At 44.9% G+C, this 19,258-nt stretch overlaps 1 protein-coding gene and 1 long non-coding RNA gene across 3 annotated transcripts; one reads left to right on the top strand and one right to left on the bottom strand.

The window, feature by feature from the left end:
* The first annotated feature begins 1,792 nt into the window (after positions 1-1,792).
* LOC308588363 lies at positions 1,793-2,877 on the top strand. The gene is made up of 2 exons (XR_014008640.1): positions 1,793-2,670; positions 2,701-2,877. It is a non-coding gene; the product is annotated as an uncharacterized lncRNA (long non-coding RNA).
* A 19-nt stretch (positions 2,878-2,896) lies between these two features.
* On the bottom strand, positions 2,897-19,246 carry CYP24A1 (cytochrome P450 family 24 subfamily A member 1). Of its 2 annotated transcripts, none has more exons than XM_081196357.1 (12): positions 18,332-19,152; positions 17,131-17,321; positions 15,929-16,022; positions 14,037-14,133; positions 12,896-12,987; positions 11,474-11,585; positions 9,847-9,992; positions 8,130-8,296; positions 7,308-7,386; positions 5,894-6,085; positions 4,920-5,032; positions 2,897-4,077 (listed from the first exon to the last, which is right to left on the bottom strand). In XM_081196357.1, exons 1-11 carry the CDS (start codon positions 18,596-18,598, stop codon positions 4,922-4,924), a joined length of 1,548 nt encoding a protein of 515 aa, XP_081052483.1. In that variant the 5' UTR covers positions 18,599-19,152; the 3' UTR covers positions 2,897-4,077; positions 4,920-4,921. The 2 variants fall into 2 exon arrangements, with proteins under 2 accessions (XP_081052483.1, XP_081052484.1); XM_081196358.1 differs by having other exon boundaries at positions 2,902-4,077; positions 19,144-19,246.
* Positions 19,247-19,258: the final 12 nt, after the last annotated feature.

Genomic DNA, 19,258 nt, shown 5'->3' with positions numbered 1-19,258 from the left:
AGACACTAGGATTTATGCACCTGAGATAAAGGTCTTATGTAAAATAGATTGTAATTTCAGCTGCCACAAGTTGTCATAATGCATTGATATATAGGCTTTGTGGAAGGATGAATGCCGCACTGTGCAGATAAAATATTGCTCCAATGCCTCATACTTGGAACAGCCTGCAAAATCTGCAATATGGGAAGTCTGCCACCCTATCTTGGTTAACGTAAGAAGAGCTGGCTGGAACAGGGTGGCATCCTGATCTCACAGTGGACACCCAGATGCCTGTGGGAAAATCGTAAACAGGATCTGAGCATAAGAGTCCTCTTCCGTCCTGGGTTTTCCCAGCAGCTGCCATTCAGAAGCATCACTGCCTCAGACTCTGGAGGCAGAGAATAGCCTTGTCCATGACTTGGTCCCATCCTCTTTTAAAGCCATCCAAATTGCTGGCCGTCCCTGGCTCCAGTGGGAGAGAGTTCCATAGCTGAACTACGTGCTGCGTGAAGAAGCCCTTTCTTTTATCTGTCACAAATTTTCCAACATTCAGCTGTATTGATGTCCATGGGTTCTAGGGTTATAAGACAGGGAGAAAACTTCCTCCATGCCACCCATAATTTTATATACTTCCGTACGCGGCCTCTTACCCACCTTTCCCCTTAACTAAGAAGTCCCAAATGCCACCACTTTTCTTCATAGAGTCATCGTCGATCATTTTGGTAGCCCTTTTCTGAGCCTTTTCCAGCTCTGCAGTATCCTTTTTGAGTCAAGGTGACTAGTGCACAGTTTTACTTTCAGTCCCTTTCCTGATGATCCCTAGCATGGGATTTGCCTTTTAGAGCTGTCACACATGAGGCTAACATCTTCATTAACTGTGCACTGCATCCCCAAATCATCACCTGTTCAGAGCCCATGAGCCTATATGTGAAATTAGGTGGGTGGTTTGTTTCTTTGTTGGTTTGCAAAGGCATGTATCACTTTGCACTTGCTTACATTGAATTGCATTTGTCATTTTACTGCCCCCTCACTCCATTGGAGAGGTCTTTTTCGGAGCTCTTCGCCATCTCTTTTTAATGACCCTTACTGGTGGAAATACTCCAAAAACAACCCTAGAAGAGTGAGCATGCTCAGTAGTGAAATAATACTCGTATAGCTGGAAATGAAAAATGTTATTTTGTGTGTGTGTGTGTGTCCCCCTTCTTGAGTTCCTTACATCTTGTACTATTTTGGAGGCGAGCAGGGTTGACTGAATAGGAGCACACCTGCTAGATGAAGAGGCTACACAGCAACATTTGATTGCAGATCCTACTAGTTCTTCCTAATGTGGAATTTAGCTTTCTTTGTAGTTAAAAAATATATTGCTTGTGGTGCTTCAGGTATCACACACACACAGAGATTTTGTCTCTTCCTTACATTTTAAATATCTGAAAACTGTTGACAAACCCTACTGTAAACTCTCAAGATCAGCAATCCTTGCACTAATCAGCCACCGGTGGGTTCAACAGGTTGATAGTTCCTCATGGACTTGCAGGTGATCTCTTAAGCCATGGTGCAAGTAAAGTTCTGAGTAAAGTTCTTTTGAGTAGCTCTCAGACACTAGAGTGTGATGGCCTAGGACTCGGGCTCGGAACCAGAGGAGTCCCAGTCTGCACAGGTTCCCCTGCAACAAACACCAGCTGGGCCGAGTCAGGGGCCTGAGCCTGCACTGGCTCCAGATGCCGGGATTACCTCGTTGCCTTCAGCTGGGCCATCACTTACAGCTGCTCCACTACCGGTTTGGTCAGGTGAGGCTGAGGTGGCCCCTGGGTCTAGTAACCCACCGATGTCTCCCGAGCTGCAGAGACTAAGGTCTGAAAGAAGGAGAGACCGGAGTACTCGCAGGAGGAGTGCTTGTCTCCAGGCGAAACAGGGAGGTGAGTCGCTGGGGGATCAGGACTGGCCGCTACCCCGACAAAGATAAAAGGCTGTCAGACCCTGCCCCAGGTTGCGGGAGCAACATTGCTGTATGCTAGATCCTGCCTGAGATCCTGTACCTGTCCTTGCCTCGTTTCCTGCCTCGTGTCCTGCCTTGGACCTATCGGACTGACTCCTAGCAGAACCTTTGGATTCTGGACCGGTCCTGGACCGTGTTTCACAGGTTACCCCCGGGCCCAGCACATAGAGCTTGGATTTTTTTCTTCTGAGCTGGTGGCAAAATATGAGCAACTCACAAAGATTGTAGGTGACTTTCTAAAACAATACTGGATGATATGTTCAATACAAGTAGAGGCATCATATCTGGAAATTCTTTTTTATTACAAAAAAGCGTGTGTTTAGGTATCAACAAGAGAAATTCCGAACACTGAAAAAATAGCAATTCTGTACAATAAATCAGCATCTGTTGACAGTTCTCCAAAGTGTACAAGGATCTTTGTTATATAAAAAATGTTTATTTAAAATAGAAAAAACACAAAAATTCATGTAAAAAAAACCCTCCAACACCACCACAAGGAAGCTGTGCGTATATTATTCAGGAATGGGTGAAAACATGAATAATGCTGCTCATATGCTACTGCAGATCATGATGCTGAAGTGTGTCTCTGCGCCTCTCCAAGCTGAATACAAGACCACCAGATCACTTGCAATGGATCAGAGCAATGGTCCATGTAGAGCAGCAACTTGTTCCCCACACTGTCTAACAAACAAGTTGTGGAAGGGATTCTTCCTCACCTATTGTAGCTCCCGGCAGCTGATATTGAGAAGCAATTGTGCCTCTGAACCTGGGAGGCTACATACAACCATACAGATGACAATGTCCAATCCCATTTCAGAGCCATCCAAGCTAAAGCCCATCACATCGCCTTGCAGCAGCAAATTTTTGTGAGTTCATTCATTCATGCATTGTGTGAAAAAAGCCACTTATTTCGGCAGCCAAGGTGCTTCAGACATTACCCACATTACACAAAAAACAACAACCCCAAAGCATTCTGGGCAGCCCCTGGTAGGCTCCAGTACATTACTGGGGTGCTGTGTGTGGCTTGGTGAGTCATGCCTTATGCAGGCCTGACTGTACTGAATTAGTCTCTTCAACCCATAAGCACAAGACCTGAAATGGGCAAGTGCGTTTTTAAAAACTAGAGCAGTTCTGTAGGCCTGTGCACACCCCACCAGTCCTGTCAAGTTGTTATCCAGAGCATCAGAGCACTGGATTCCCTGTAATGGTCTGTTCATGAGCATGAAGAACTATGTAGAGCCTATGGGGATATTCCAGGCGGAGCTAGCCTGAATCAGTCCACATTTTCTGCAGTGTGAACCCTCAGCAGAGGTTTGGTACTTTGTTGGTTTTTCCCCCCAAATACAGTTTTTATCAAAATCATATAATGGTAAAAGTTTCACGGCTACTGCAGCAAGGCTCTGAGTTTTAACAAATATATAAAGGGAAATGGATTTAGTGCAGTTTTTCTCCCCTTTGTAAAAAAATATTTTAAAAAATATAAACACCAGGACCCTCTAGGAGTGCTTCTTTCTCCTTATCACAACATACCTTTGTAAAAGGAGGTAGGCTGAGCGAGACCTGCAGCAGACAGAAACCCTCACTTTAAAAAACCTACACAATTCCTGCAGGATGTGAGAAACAGCAAAATTTTCCTCCCCCTACACCTCAGCACTGAACTCACTGTATCATTTCATCCACCCTTGGCCAGTTGATCTTAAAAACATCTAACATGAAGGATGTACTGAGCCACGACCAGTAGATTTCACACGGGCAGGTGAACAGAAATGGATTTTTTTGTCAGGGCTGCATGAAAAGATCCATTGTCTCGCACCAGTCTTTTTGCTGTTTTCTCAGTTTGCACCTTTTAAAATAAAGGCTGGTCCTTGTTGGTTTTCATTGCAGTATTCAAAAGATTACTTAGGTGCATGGTTTGCCAGATCTGCCCCCCAAAGCAAGGTCAAAGCTAACTTCAGATGCTCCTTGATCTCTCTTCCGCCAGCAGCACATAGGTCAAAACATGCTTAGCCCCTGGTTGCTGAAGGAGGTTGGGTGCCAAGCATTCAAGGGGGTTGTCTTCAGAAAAGGCAGCACTCAAGCAACTGTCTTCCTTCAAAAAGTATCTGAGGGAGAGAGAAAAGAACATTTACACATTTACATGGTCAAAGTAATCAATTATCTTAGTAGTCCACTGATGGTATTTAGAGGTCGATCTTGCACAAGCCATATTGGAAAATTTATCATGTGGTTAACATGGTTTGTGCACACTTTTGAAATGTAGGCTGGATGGTAGCTGTCTCCTGGCTTCCGGCTTCCTTCTGTTCTTCCCGATTGCTCTGCAAAAATGAGGGCTAGAAATTTGCTCTGAAAATATATAGAAGCTAGAATCAGCCAGGAGCCCTTGCCGCTCTGAGTATTGTCAGCTGGCCAAGTGTTTCCCCATCCTGGCTCTAGGATGATAGTTAAATGAAAAGCCAGTTCTGCTCATTTCATAGTTTCACTGTATAACCTCGCAGCAAATTATGGCATGGTGGTGTTTTCAATGTTCAGGAACAGATGGAGCGGACAAGAAAAAAGCTCTTATTGAGCCAATGTCTCATGAAAAGCAGAAACACATTTTTGAATCTACTGTAACTCTTCAGGAAGCTCTGTAAAACTCAGGCACTGCCTAACTTTCAGAAACACGAATTACGTAGGGTTGCCATACACCCGGAATTTCCCAGGCATAGCTGGAATAATGCAATCACAAGCAGTGTCTGGGCAGAAATTGGCAAAATGTCTGGGAAAATTGGAATGTATGGCAAAACTTTTAAAAGCTCAACAACACCCCCCAACATGTGCTCAACAACTTGTCCAGATTTTCACTTTCAATATGGCAACCCTATAAGAAGTGAGCCAAGAAGAGAGTCCATTAAGATGCCATTTTCTGGGACCAGCCTGGCCACAGAGCTCCAGCTTCATTTACCTTTATCGCCTTCTGAATGCAATGGGAACTTCTCGATGGGGGATGAGGATTCCCAAGTGCAGCGTTTCCACCGGCTTGTCATCGGTCGCTACAATCTGATACTTCCGTATAAGCTGCAACACAAAGACAGAAGGAATCAAACCCGGGCTGCTCAAACTCACCCTAGTGAGCACCTGTGGGAAGGAACTCATCCCAACTTGTAACTAAGGGTTAGTCTGAACCTACTCACAATGACACGGCTATGATCCATACCAAGTTTAACATGGCAGGCTAATCCCTCGCTGTGATGTCCAATATGACTGACAAGTGAGCAGCACCTCCCACCTGTTCACATGGCCCAGGGGAGGGGGGTACCTAACAGTTTCACCCACTTCTTTTATATGGGTGTATTCAATGCTTGAGAGCCTTGAGAGTCCCATGGACCGCAAGAAGATCAAATCTATCCATTCTGAAGGAAATCAGCCCTGAGTGTCACTGGAAGGACAGATCCTGAAGCTGAGGCTCCAATACTTTGGCCACCTCATGAGTAGAGAAGACTCCCTGGAAAAGACCCTGATGTTGGGAAAGATTGAGGGCACAAGGAGAAGGGAACGACAGAGGACGAGATGGTTGGACAGTTTTTCTCGAAGCTGCCAGCATGAGTTTGACCAAACTGCGGGAGGTGGTAGAGGACAGGGGTGCCTGGTGTGCTCTGGTCCATGGGGTCACGAAGAGTCGGACACGACTAAACAACAACAACAACATTCAATGCTAATTGCACACGACTTACTTAGGTCCGATAATTTCAATGGGTTTACTCCATGTGAAACTTAGCAGGATTTGATGTATGGAACACACCTTAGGGTCTTGTGATGAAGGCTGGGGCATAGGTAAATTTTTACGTACTCAGCCCTACACACACACACACACACACACACACACACTGTGACTGCTATTTGAAGGAGGGTGAGAAGATGTAATTGCAAACATCTTACCCAACAGAGAGCTAATTGAAGCTGTAGCTCTGCCAGGCGGCGTCCGATGCACATCCTTTTTCCAATCCCGAACGGAACATGAGCAAAAGGATTTATGTTCTTCTGGAGCCAACGCTCTGGCTTAAATTGAGTCCAGTCATTGAAGTATTCTTCGTTGCATCCCAGAGAATGGCTGTTGATCATCAACACCGTCTGTAAACATGGAAAACAGCATGGGGCGAGCGAGAGAGGGGAGTGAAGGTCAGCCAGGTGCATTTTTTCTAAAGACAGAACATCAAGCCTTGTGTTGCTAATGGAAAAAAAGGGCTGCAGGAAAAATGAAAAGCTGTATTCTCTGACAGAACCATGATGTCGCATCAAAGGCTGTTGCGCTTCCAAGGCAAGCGAGAAAAGCATGGAGCAACAGCCAGGAGACTTTAAAGAAAAATTCTAAGAAGCTCCAAACAAACTTCAAGTTGGGATTTATTTCCAGGCAGGGGTTTCAAAACGGAAGAAAGCAGATGAAGCCTTAATCTTTCAGTGAAATTGCCTTCAGAGCCAATTCAGAGTAGAAAATAGATACTATTCTCTTGCCTGTGAGTGTTTTAAAGGCTAAGCGTGCTTTTTAAAAAAAACACACCAAGCAAACAAGGTGCAATGTGAGACAAAGCTTAGTTTGATCCAGATGTCATCAGGCTTCAGTCTGCACCCAAATTTTCAGGCCTATACCTTTAATAGTGGAAAACTCAGAAATTCAACCGGTGCTGTTTCTGCTGCAGCAGATTACCACATGGGGGTGGGGGTGGGGAGCTGCACTGAAGGCTCATCCAGACTTGAGCTTGCCCTGTGCTTAGCATGGATCCAAGCAGTTGCCCCATAGCTTCCCCCCAGAAAACCTGCTCTTTAAGTGATAAATTGAGAAAACATCAATCCAGAGAAAACTCGATTGCCATTGGCTCTGATTCAGTGGAAAAGATTGGGTTTCTTTGGGGGGAAACGGTGAGGCAGATCTGGATGAGCATTTTTGCCTGTCAGTATTAAAGGCATAAGAGCTACGTCAGAAGAAAATGTGCGAAGCCTGGAGAGGGTGTGTTTTCCAGGCAAGCTTGATCTCAGGAACCTCTTTCATAAATTAAGTCAAACTGACCTGCACTGCAAAGCAACATGTCAAGCCAGCTAGACACACTCTGTTTCCCCCTATACGTCTCACGTTGTCGCAATAATTGATTATACCTTATGGTGCTCAAATTCCATTGGAGTGACTTAACTGTGCACTCCGAAAAGTAGCTCCTTCAAGAGTACGATGTGTTAGAAAAGTGACTTTGCAGCTGCAATTCTACACCCATACCATGTATAAATCACAGTACACGACAGCTTAGACAGGGGAAGTCCTTTGCATCTGAAGTTAATTTTGCTGCTGGAAAATATGACTCACCCCTTTAGGAAGAGCGTAGTCTCCAAGGACCATTTCTTGGTCCAGGGTCCGAGTGGTAAACGGCACAGACGGAGTTAACCTACAGCAAAAAAATGAAGCACATTTTTTACTACGATTGAAAGACAGATCTACCAGGAGCCGGATGATGACACCATGGGAAGTTTTTAATGTGTGACATTTTAGTGTATTTTTGGTCTCTGTGGAAGCCGCCCAGAGTGGCTAGGGAAACCCAGCCAGATGGGCGGGGTACAAATAATAAATTATTATTATTATTATTATTATTATTATTATTATTATTATTATTATTATCCTGAGAACTCTAGTTTGTTAAGGGTGCTCCTAACAACTCTCAGCGCCCTTCACAAACTACAGTTCCCAAGATTCTTTAGGGGAAGTCATAACTGTTCAAAATGCTTAACCTTTTTAATTACTTTTTAATTGGTTTTACACAATTTTATACATTTAAACATTAACCATTTCAAACATTAAAATAAAAGGTTCTTTTGAACCTTCGGACCTCCTTCCCTCCCTCCATGGGTTCCATATTTAAGATTAAATTTTTGCATTTTATACCATTATCCATCTGTTATATATCCATGGTTACCATAGTTAATTCCACATTACAAGTGTCATTATATCCCTGCCAATGGTTTTAACTGTTTACAGTGGTCTTTTAAATAAATTTACTCCAGTCTTTAAAAAATACTTGATCTTCCTGGTTTCTGATCTTCCCTGTCAGTTTCGCCTGTTTGAATAGCTTTAAATGGGTGTAGCCAAAGAAAAAAGAGACAGTTTATTTTCATGCTAGGCAGGGAAATTTACCTCATAGATTCTTTCAGGCACGCCTTTAAATAGGGCATCTTCTTCAGATGTTCAGCATTTGGGTTCTCTTCAGCCGAGACCACAGCCTGTATTTCCTCAAGTAGCTTTGCCTGGACGTGAGGGTTGCAGGAGATGTTGTAGAGAGCCCAGAGTAGACTGTTGGCTGTCTACAAAATGGTAAGAGAGACTGACTGAGTTCACTCAGGGCTGCTACGTTAACATGAGTAAGGAGCTGCTACAACAACAACAACAACAACAACAACAACAACAACAACAACAACAACAACAACAACAACAACAACATGAAGCCTTTCACAATGGGAGAATATTTATATGTATTATCTGCAGCTGGCTTCTTTACGTTTCAAAACTGAGCTCTGCTCTAGCCTAGGAGACCTGCAGGCATAGGGCGGTATATAAATATTCTTCTTCTTCTTCAGACCACCTGGATTCCTAGTACAGTGGAACCTTGGTTCTTGAACTTAATCCGTTCTGGAAGTCTTTTTGACTCCTGAAACGGTTCAAAAACCAAGGCGCAGCTTCCAATTGGCTACAGGAGTTTCCTGCACTCAGTCGGAAGCCGTGTTGGATGTTTGGCTTCCAAAAAACGCCTGCAAACTGGAACACTTCTGGGTTTGCGGCGTTCAGGAGCCAATTTGTTCGGCAACTAAGCCGTTTGAGAACCAAGGTACCACTGTAGTACAAAAGGCATTTAGAAACATCAGGAGAGGAATGAGATATCAGTGACGCACTACAGTGGTACCTCGGGTTACAGACACTTCAGGTTACAGACTCCAACAACCCAGAAATAGTACCTCGGGTTAAGAACTTTGCCTCAGGATGAGAACAGAAATTGGGTGGTGGCAGCGCAGTGGCTGGCCCCATTAGCTAAAGTGGTATCTCAGGTTAAGAACAGTTTCAGGGTAAGAACAGACCTCCAGAATGAATTAAGTTCTTAACCCGAGGTACCACTGTATATGTTACCTAACCAACTCTCATCTCCCATGACCATTGGCCATGCCAGCTGAGGCTGATGAAAGCTGCAGTACCAGAAAATGAAGGGCCATAGGTTCTCCATCCCTGCATTATAGGTAAAGGGACCATTAGGTCCAGTCGTGGCCGACTCTGGGGTTGTGGCGCTCATCTCGCTTTATTGGCCGAGGGAGCCGGCGTACAGCTTCCGGGTCATGTGGCCAGCATGACTAAGCCGCTTCTGGCGAACCAGAGCAGCGCACGGAAACGCTGTTTACCTTCCCACCAGAGCAGTACCTATTTATCTACTAGCACTTTGAGGTGCTTTCGAACTGCTAGGTTGGCAGGAGCAGGGACCGAGCAACGGGAGCTCACCCCGTCACAGGGATTCGAACCGCCGACCTTCTGATCAGCCAGCCCTAGGCTCTGTGGTTTAACTCACAGCACCACCCGCGTCCCTATCCCTGCATTAGGCCTTCTGTATTTAGATTTTTGAAAAGTTGCATCAAAAACAACTTGGCACAATCCAGGGGAGACTTAGCAGATGTTAAGGCATTGTTCAGGGGAGGAACAGGATTGCAACCTATTAAATGGCAATGATGGTGATGATAATTAGTAAGAACAAGAAGGGAGGAAATCAAATGAGGAAAATGGGTCACAGGAAAGAGGAGGCTATCATCTTTTTAGCTGGGTGACTGTTAAGAGGATCCTTGCCACGAATACAGAGAAGCAAGCTAGGATTTACCGTTTCAACTCCAGCAATCTGGAGTTCCGTGATGGCAGCATACAGCTCCTTCTTTGAAAGCTGACTCCCAAAGTAAATGTCACAGAGAAAATCCTCGCTGGGGTTGGCAGAGTGTTTCTGCAGCCTGCTGTCAATGGAGCATTTCACTGCGGGAGGGAAGAGAGGAAGTACTGAGCAAAAGCAATGCTTATAGGCCTTGTAAGTTGCAATGTTCCTCCATTTCAGAAATTCCTTGCACACAGAAAACTAGGTGTCGAGGACAATCGCTGAATAGTTTTCTATGTGCAGGCTTTTATTGTATTGTATTATAGAGAGTGTTATTTACTGAAGTTATCACCCTGGGCCAGCAGGGGGATACTGTAGATAGTTATGCAAATAAGGGGTTGAAAGTGACGTTCAGTGATTGGATAGTTTTAGAAAGTTGTTACAGTAACGTTGTACTGGAGCTCTATATAAGCAAGCTGACTGAACCCTTCAGTTCAGTTCTGTCCTGGCCTGTGAATAAACAAGAGCTGTTTGAAGAATCGCTGTGTCGTCTGATATGTTCACCCACAACTTAACAGAGAGGATCATTCAAACATGCTAGCCACTGCCTAAAGTTTTAAATACTGCACCTTCCACTCTGTTTGCAAAAGGGAGCAAGGGGAAGAATTTTGGATATGGGAAAACCAGATTCAACTCTCTGCTTTGATCTTAGGCAGGCTACTCTCTCATAGCTTAACCAACCTCACAGGGTCATTGTGAGGCTACAGAAATGCTACCCTGAGCTCCTTCAGAGGAAGCTTGCAGCATACACTTATGAAATGCCTGAAGAACAGAGAGCCAGCTGTTTGAGAGAAGAGAGCCAAGCAATCTGAAGTTGCTTTACACACTGGTCTATTCTACCAGAGCTTTTGAGTCTTCCATGGTGAACTCGAGTGACCCAATTAGCTAGGGGTGGGCAGAAGATAGGCCTGTTGTAGATCAGCAAGGATCTCAGGCTCCCAACTCTGGGAGCAACAAAAGGATGCCCTTCTCCCCATCTTAAGTGATACCACCAAAATAAGGAATGCGTCACACCCAGGAGTGATTTTGTGTGTGGAAGGACTGTGAGGTCTACTCAGTTCTAGTACTGAAAAAACACAAATTCCAGGGCTCGGCATTCATTACTTTGAGTGTATTTCTTTTGCACCTGGCTCCAATTGGTAGATCGCATGGTTCTTGCAAAGAAGAAATTAGATCCCTCAAGCCTGATATCTCCCCATAACCAATTTCAGTTTCATATTTTATAGTGGGCATACATAACAAGAAGCTAAACAGCCACTCTGGCAAGCCAGGTTTTTTTTTTGGGGGGGGGGTAGGAGGGAATGCACTAAACTCAGACCAGGGACATCTGGCTTTAATTATTGGTTCAGTCATGGAGCTTAATGGGGAAATTACTATATTTTAGTCTGACCAACCTCACAGGGTTGTTGTGAAAAACAACACGTGCTAACTCCAGATATGCTGCCATGTGCTCCACAGAGAAGACTTCAAATGTATATCGAGTGTAATTGATACATTAACTTTCAGGTCAAGTGCAGTACAGTTGCTAAATTGTAAGATGCAAAGCAAAATACCGCCACTGCCACAAGGTGCGTTCAGCTACCTGTCTTAAAGATATTGTCCCACGCCTTTGTGTGAGCCTGCCAAACTTTAGTATTCAGGCTTTTGTGGAGCTCAACGGGGGTCACCATCATCTTCCCAAATGTACTCATCATCTGCAAAATGGCAATGAAGAGGTGAACTGCATTATTAAAATGAAACAAAATGTGCACTAAAACAAAGAAGAGCAGGAATCAAACCGGTGATTGCAGCAGAGAAGAGAACGGCTTTGAAAGAGGATGTGAACAGTTCATGGACAAGGCTGTCAATGCCTACTAGTCATGGTACTTGATGGTCTGCCTTCACTGTTGGAGATAGTATGTCTTGGAATACCAATTGCTGGGAATTGCAAGTGAGCAGAGCACACCCAGGTCCTGCTTTAAGCGTTTCCTAGGCATCTGGTTAAGAGCCCAGCTGAAATAGCCTGGAAGACCATCTGGTCCAGCTTCCTGTTCTTGGTGGCCAGCCAAATGTCCACAGGAAGCCTAAAAGCTGGACCCCTGGGTGCAACAGCACTCTCCCACTTGCAATTCCCAGCAGCCAGCATTCAGAGACATATACTGCCTCCAACAGAGGAGGCAGAACATAGCCATCCTACTGGGCACCAAGTACTATTTCTGTGCAATGCATAGAAGGGCTGAGTCAATAGAATTACTGCAGCTCCTGAGCATCTTTATTCATGCTCCTTCTAGATATAAAAGACCCTTTAGTCAATTCACTCAATCAATTTACTCAATCGTGCATTCCCATGAGTGGTCCATTCATGCCAAAAATTACTTAAGGAAACCACTATTTTCTAGAGAACGTCACAACTACATCGTCAGTGGTAGAGCACATTTTGCATGCAGAGTTCCCATAATTTCCAGGTAGGAGTAGGAAAAGACTCCCATCCGAAACCCTGGAGATCTGCTTTCAGTCGGTCTATACAGTGGTACCTCTGGTTGCGGACAGGATCCGTTCCAGAGGTCCGGTCGGATCCCAAGGTTTCCGCAACCTGAGGACCGCTTCTGCACATGCATGTGGGGTGAAACCCGGTAAAATACTTCTGGGTTTGCCGCATGTGCATCCCGAAGTGTACGTAACCAGAGGGTTAGGTAAACAGAGGTTTGACTGTATCAGCACCCCCCAACCTTGATGGAGCAAGACTGCACTCCTTACCTGACCTCCACTTGGTTGAGCTTCCGCAGCGTACCAGAAAGGGGAGGGGCATGGTGACATGCAAATGGGCTGGCAGGAGTGCTGGATTGGCTCCACCAGCGCATTTGCATCCCACCAACCTGGTGAGAGTTGAAGTACAAAGGACACTAGATTGGGAGAGGGCTATCACAGACTATTCAGAGTTATGTGTACCACCGCTACATCAGGCAACTTCCTACATTGCTGTCCATCAAATGGCTAAAATGTTCAGCGTGTCATTTTTTCATACCGTTTTTACGGCCTTGATAAAGTTCAGGCCTTCATCTCCAGTGTCCTGCTGCAGGAGCCCAAACCTCTTCCCGTACAGTACCAGACAAATACCTATCATAGAAAAGGAAGCCGTTAGGATCGATGCACTGCCATCAGGGCATCTTATAGCAGAAGCAAAAGAAAAAAGAGCCTCACAAATCCTTGTCTGAAGATAACTTACATCCTTATATATAACTGAAGAAGGGGTGCGAAGGGAAAGCCCATAGCAACGAGAGGTATAGACAAGCAAACTGCATATACAAATTTCATTTTGTTTGGGGATGAGGAACAAAGAGTTCAGCCACACTCTGAACTATGGTTTATTTCAAATGCAATGCCAAACCATCATTTGACATTACACACCCAGCCAGAACTCAAATTCATGTACTCTTCCTTCTTCCCATATAGAGTGATTCTTTCCCTAGTCTGCCGTGAACACTGGGGGGGGGGGGAGGGAATAAATGAACCTGCTCATGTGTTCAACATGACTGGGGTAGCAGTGTGGGAATGTTCAGGAAGGCAAGAGAGGATATATTGTTTATTAATATCCTTCCTAACTTGCGTTAGCAAGTTCCTTTTACTTAGCAGAGTGCATTCCCCTTTACACAGCACAGCAGATAGCTGGTTGCAGGCTTGTGTAGGCCTCTCACTATCATACAATTTAGTATTGAATTGTATGTTCCTGGTAAGTTCCCTTTTTATCCCTCTTAAAAGAATAAAGACGCCACAATCTTATTTAAAGTAACAAAAAGAGGCTTACTTACATCAGGCTGAGCACAGTGTGATCCTTGAAGGCAGGCTTTAGGCTTAAAGCAGGCATGGGCAAACTCAGCCCTCCAGATGTTTTGAGACTACAATTCCCCTCATCCCTGACCACTAGCCCTGTTAGCTAGGGGGGATGGGAGTTGTAGTCCCAAAACATCTGGAGGGCTGAGTTTGCCTATGCCTGGGCTTAAAGTCACAAATATGTAATTTGGATCTACCCCATATGATGGGGAAATCCCAGTGACTGCAAACTATCAGTCACTGCAGTTCACACGATGAAAGGAAGATGGAGAAGAGGAAGAGTGGCAGCATGCTTTGTGCTTTTGTTACCTACCCCAGGCTAAAGGGAAACTTACTTTCAAATGACCATTTGTTCAGTTCAGAATACAAATCTTCTATTTCTCCATTCTTGTTACAAAGTGTGTCTATCCGATGCATAAAATCATCTAGAACCTAGAAAAGAAATTAAATGTGGAATATTGGTGAAATGCAAAATATGCACAGGTCATTATTTTTACAAACACTCTTTTGCAATGCACATATGTGCGCATGCACACACACACACGTTCCATAGTACAGGAATGTGTTATTCCCGCCCCCCTTCTAAGCTGAAAATAAAGCTCCACAGCTTTATAAAAACTCCATTTTGTTAGTACTGATAGGTTTGTAGACCACTCTGAGAATTCTTTGTTCTTGTATCATTAGTCAACTCACTAGCTCCACCTCATGTCTGTAAAGGTTGGTGTACATCAGCTGCTATTGGAGAATATCTCACAGCAGTGGGCAAATGATTAATGTACCGTATTTTTCGCTCTATAAGATGCACCAGACCACAAGACGCACCTAGTTTTTGGAGGAGGAAAACAAGACAAAAAATATTCTGAATCTCAGAAGCCAGAACAGCAAGAGGGATCGCTGCGCAGTGAAAGCAGCAATCTCTCTTGCTGTTCTGGCTTCTGGGATAGCTGCGCAGCCTGCATTCGCTCCATAAGACACACACACATTTCCCCTTACTTTTTAGGAGGGAAAAAGTGAGTCTTTTAGAGCAAAAAATACAGTATCTTTGTTGTGATTTGTAAAGACGCTTCCAAGTGTAACGTCTCAACTAACTCAAGTTAACTTGTTTGATAATATTGATAACACTGCGAAAAGAAGAAAAGAAACAAAGGAAGCCACATATAGGTGGAGGAAAGTCAAGATTTATGTCTGTATGTTTAGTTTGTATGTTTGTTTTCTTTTTTTGTAATCTAAGTTGAGAGGTGTATGTATCTATGTATAATAAGCTTGTTTAGTGTCCTGGTTTGTGTTTGTAAGTATTGCATTTATCAATAAAAGTTTTTTAAAAGTTAATTTGTTTCTGCCCTGGGTGGGCAAATAAACTGGGATTTAATGAGTCCTGCAAAATCATAGGTGCACATCTACAGAGAAAAGGGGGATTTCTCTGGCAGCCTCCAAACTGGAGTCAATGGGTGATATTCAACTAAGTTTTAATAAGGTAGACCCAAGGAAATTAATAAACATGGCTATGTTAGGTTCATTAATTTCAATAGATAAAACTTGAATATTGCCCAGTCAGTTCAGTGCTGCTCCCACCATGAGCACCAACAACTTCAGTTGCCTTGTGCTGGGGAAAAAAATCAAGTGAGACTGAAAGGGTCCAATGAACGCTGGATTCTATAGACTAGCAAACAAAATCTCATTACTTGGCAACCAACATTTGTCTGGTTACGTGAATCCATTCACAGCCAATACCAAAGGCAGAGATGGACGCATAACTTGTGGAACTGATTGACTGCAGAGCCATGCATTCATCAAAATCAAGTGTATAGTCTCAATGGACTCAACCTTTGTAACTGAAAATGGGGGACTGCATTTTGCATGCATTACTCCATATAAAAGCTCACCCTGAATATAGAAACTTGGCACATCAGGGAGAAAGTTCTAGTATAGCCCTCTATTTGATATACTAGGTTTTTACATGCAGGGATTTATGTGTGTGAAAGAATTGAGATTTTTGCAGGGATTGTTTCTTAACTCCCTCTTCTAAATGAGTCCATTCACAAACAAGGTAGCTCAAAATATTCAATTACATCTGTGCCTGGATGAGACCCAAACTGGATTTCATGATGCTTTACAGTTTAATCCTATGCATGTCTACGGAGAAGTAAGCCTTACAGTGTTCAGTGGCTATTGAATTAAAGCCTTAACAACTTAGAAGACAAAATTAAGCATAAGTCCTTATGAATACCTCATTGATTTTGGTGTCCAGCTTCATAATTTCTGTGGGCTTCATTAATTTCTTCTGAAATGCACTTCTTACTCGCTGCCAGTCTTTCCCTTCTCTGTGTGAATGAAAAAGAGAAAGAAGTTAAAAGAGACCCTCATTTACACATGTCTACTATACTAGATTCCAGACACGCTGCAAATGCTGACATTTTCTACTCAAGTTAGCACTGTGTGTGGATTAATGCAAAATGTCAGAAAATGCTGATGGCTGAAATCTAAAAGCAGTATATTAGCTGGATGTGCCTTGAGCAAATACTAGGTTTGAGCAATTTACAGATAAATGCTAATATATGCCAAGGAAGGTTAGAAAATGCCTAAGATGAATCTGACAGTGTAAAAAATGGTCTTATGCTTAAAAGCATCACTTCCTGGGTAGTTTTCAAAAGTGACGCTCAAAATCAGTTTCACAGAATGTTCCCCACACTCTCTATTCCCCTTCTGATTTGAAAGATGGTGGCATTAGCAAGATAGTGCATTTTATCTCAAAGTGCTTCACCCGCCATACCTATTTTTTTTCCTCCTGTATTTTTTTCTGCTGAGGGCAAACATATTAAAGCAGAGAAAATAACACAGACCCTTTTCCCAGTCCCAGAGCTGTGACCAGACTGGTTGATTTTCCTAAAGCTTGCTATTATTAATTATTATTATTAAAAAGCATTTTAGAGAGGAGGAGTCAGAGATCTCCCAGCATAACATGCAGCTTGATGCTGACAGTGCACCAGATTGTACACAGAAGATGCTCTGAAATGGCTTGTGCTGAACTATTTTCACAATATGAATGTAAAACCTCCATAGACCAGAATTTCTGTGGACAACCTTCTATTCAACAACATTCACATACGGCACAAATAGCTGAGGAGAGGTACAGAAGTTTTTGGGTTTTTTAATCAAACGCAAAAAACCAATCAAGCAAATTAAAGCAGTTGCTTGATTCGGTCTTGATCAATGCGGTTTCCCCCCAACTACATTTATAAGCACGAGAAAACCATTCTGTTCTTAACATCACTTGGAACTCCGTGCCAAGCCACTACAATCATAGGAAGTTTTGTGACGCTTAGTGATTTCAGCAGGATGCTGTGAGTGCCTTCCTTCATTGCCCACTGGCTCTGCCCCCAGCTATGCATGCCACTCACTATCCTAACTCCTAACTCAATCCTAACTCACAGGATAAGCAGGCCATAGCCCTCTTTACGGTAGTCCCGGTAGGCTTTCCAAGGCTTGATCTCAAGGCGCTGTGGGTAGGCACTCTCTTTTCTGTAGAGGGCCTCGAGCAAGCAGGGCGCACCGATGTGCACTGAATCAAAAGCACCGAGTTTCATGCGGAAGATCTTGCCAAACTTGCGGTGGTAATCGGCCTGCAGCCAAAGGGAGAAGGAAAGGGAGGGTAAAGAGGAGAGCCACTGTGGATCCAAGTTGCACATACAAGTGTGCGCTTACGGAGATTCACCCCAGGTGACAATGCGAGTAGAAGATAAAGCACCTGCAAGCCAGCATCACTCCCCTCTAGGATAAGGTTACCAGATTTTTTTTCAATGAATCCAGGGACACTGCAATGGATTTTGTATGGGGACTGATTTGTAAATCCGGGGACTGTCCCTGGGAAACGGGGACATCTGGTAACCTTACTCTAGAACAGCAACTGGTCCGAAACCACATGTTTTGTATCCCCGGTCTATCCATCAATGGACGCTTCCAGATTACAGCTATTTTCAGGCAGCATGATGATGAAGAAGAGTTTGGATTTGATATCCCGCTTTATCACTATCTGAAGGAGTCTCAAAGTGGCTAACATTCTCCTTTCCCTTCTTCCCCCACAACAAACACTCTGAGGTGAGTGGGGCTGAGAGACTTCAGAGAAGTGTGACTGGCCCAACGTCACCCAGCAGATGCATGTGGAGGAGCGGAGACACGAACCCGGTTCCCCAGATTACGGGTCTATCACTCTTAACCACTACACCACACTGGCTCTCAATCACACACTGGCAACTTTAGGTCTGGTGCAACCAATCAGTTTTCCCCAAAGGATAAGGAAAGGGATGAGTGATTGCACTGGAAATTGACAGAATTTCACGCAATATATTTGACACACACACCATGCAAACAAATAATAATGAACGCCCAGCAAGCAGATAGTCTGGAAGCACTCTCGGTCAAGGCTTCCAGCTATGCCCACTGGAGACCCAAGTTTTTATTCAAGATGCCCAGCATCTCGAATATACACTTGTGGCTTCCTCTGCTGGAGCATTGAGTTATGGGCTGTTTTAGGGGCTGTGCCAAAAGGATTTCGAACCCAAGGCATCCCGCAGGTGGTTTGTGCCATAGGACCTGTAAAGATTGGTGGTGGAGTCTCGCAGAAGTTACTCACCAGCGTCTCGTGCTGTCTCTTGAGGCCCCCTTTCCAGAGGATGTCCAAGAGGCTGCCCATCAGAGGCCACTTGGTGGGGCCAGGCAGCGCGGAAAGCGCGTGGGGCGCCTGCCTGGGGCAGACGGGCATCTCCTCCTTGGGCTGCAAGGCGCACACCGACGAGGTGGGCAGCAGCTGCTGCTGCTGCGGAGGGGCGGGAGCGCTGCCAGGGCCTCGCCGCTTCACGAGGGAGCCCAGCAGAGGGGCTCGCTTTAAGGGGGCGCTCATGATGCCCGGAATGGTCCGAGGGAGGGAGCCTGAAGGAATCGAGCTCGCCGCACGTGGATCGAGACGCACACGACCACGTCGGGGTCTCTCTCTCCAGCGGAGGGATCTAACCTGAGCTCCGGCGCTCGGTGGGATTTGGCCACAGGCTGGATCTAACCTTAAAAGCCGCGCGCAGCAGGAAGCCGGTAAAACTTCGCATGCAGCAAGTTGAATTTAAATGCAGGTGGTGAGGGAAAAAGAGAGGCGGGCTCCTAGCCCGACGGGGTAGCAGCACTAAGAGGGTCGTGCAGGAAAGTGCCGACCCCGCTAACAGCCGCGCGCTTTAAGCCACAGGATCGCGCTGCGCAACGATGCGAAGATCTGCGCAGAAGCCGAGAAAAGGTAGAGGAGAGTTTCCCCCGGCGCAAACTAGCCTCGGGGAAGGACTTCGCGATCGGCCGTCGGGGCTGTGGTTGCGGCGGGCTGCTTGCTCTCAAGAGATCTGGTTTCAAGAGATCTAACTCCATGCAAGAGGAAAAAACTAGAGAGACAGACAAAGAAATAACCACTAAACGCGCCGGCTCCAGGTGTTAGAAGGTCCCATCGACGGCTGGGAGCGCGGCTTTTATAAACCTCCGGGGCTGGACGCCGGACTCTCCTCCGGGGCCAATGGGAAGGGAG

Source organism: Podarcis bocagei (genome assembly GCF_964188305.1).
Source record: "Podarcis bocagei genome assembly, chromosome: 5".
NCBI lineage: Eukaryota > Metazoa > Chordata > Lepidosauria > Squamata > Lacertidae > Podarcis > Podarcis bocagei.
This window is presented reverse-complemented; position numbering and strand designations above follow the sequence as displayed.

Excerpts from the sequence above, each read along its gene's own strand:
- CYP24A1 (XM_081196357.1), bottom strand. The coding sequence starts at position 18,598 with ATGAGCGCCCCCTTAAAGCGAGCCCCTCTGCTGGGCTCCCTCGTGAAG. Across the intron at positions 11,586-12,895 it reads TTATCAAGGCCGTAAAAACG|ATGATGAGTACATTTGGGAA; the intron begins GTATGAAAAAAT and ends GCCATTTTGCAG. Across the intron at positions 9,993-11,473 it reads GGACAATATCTTTAAGACAG|TGAAATGCTCCATTGACAGC; the intron begins GTAGCTGAACGC and ends TCCCTCCCGCAG.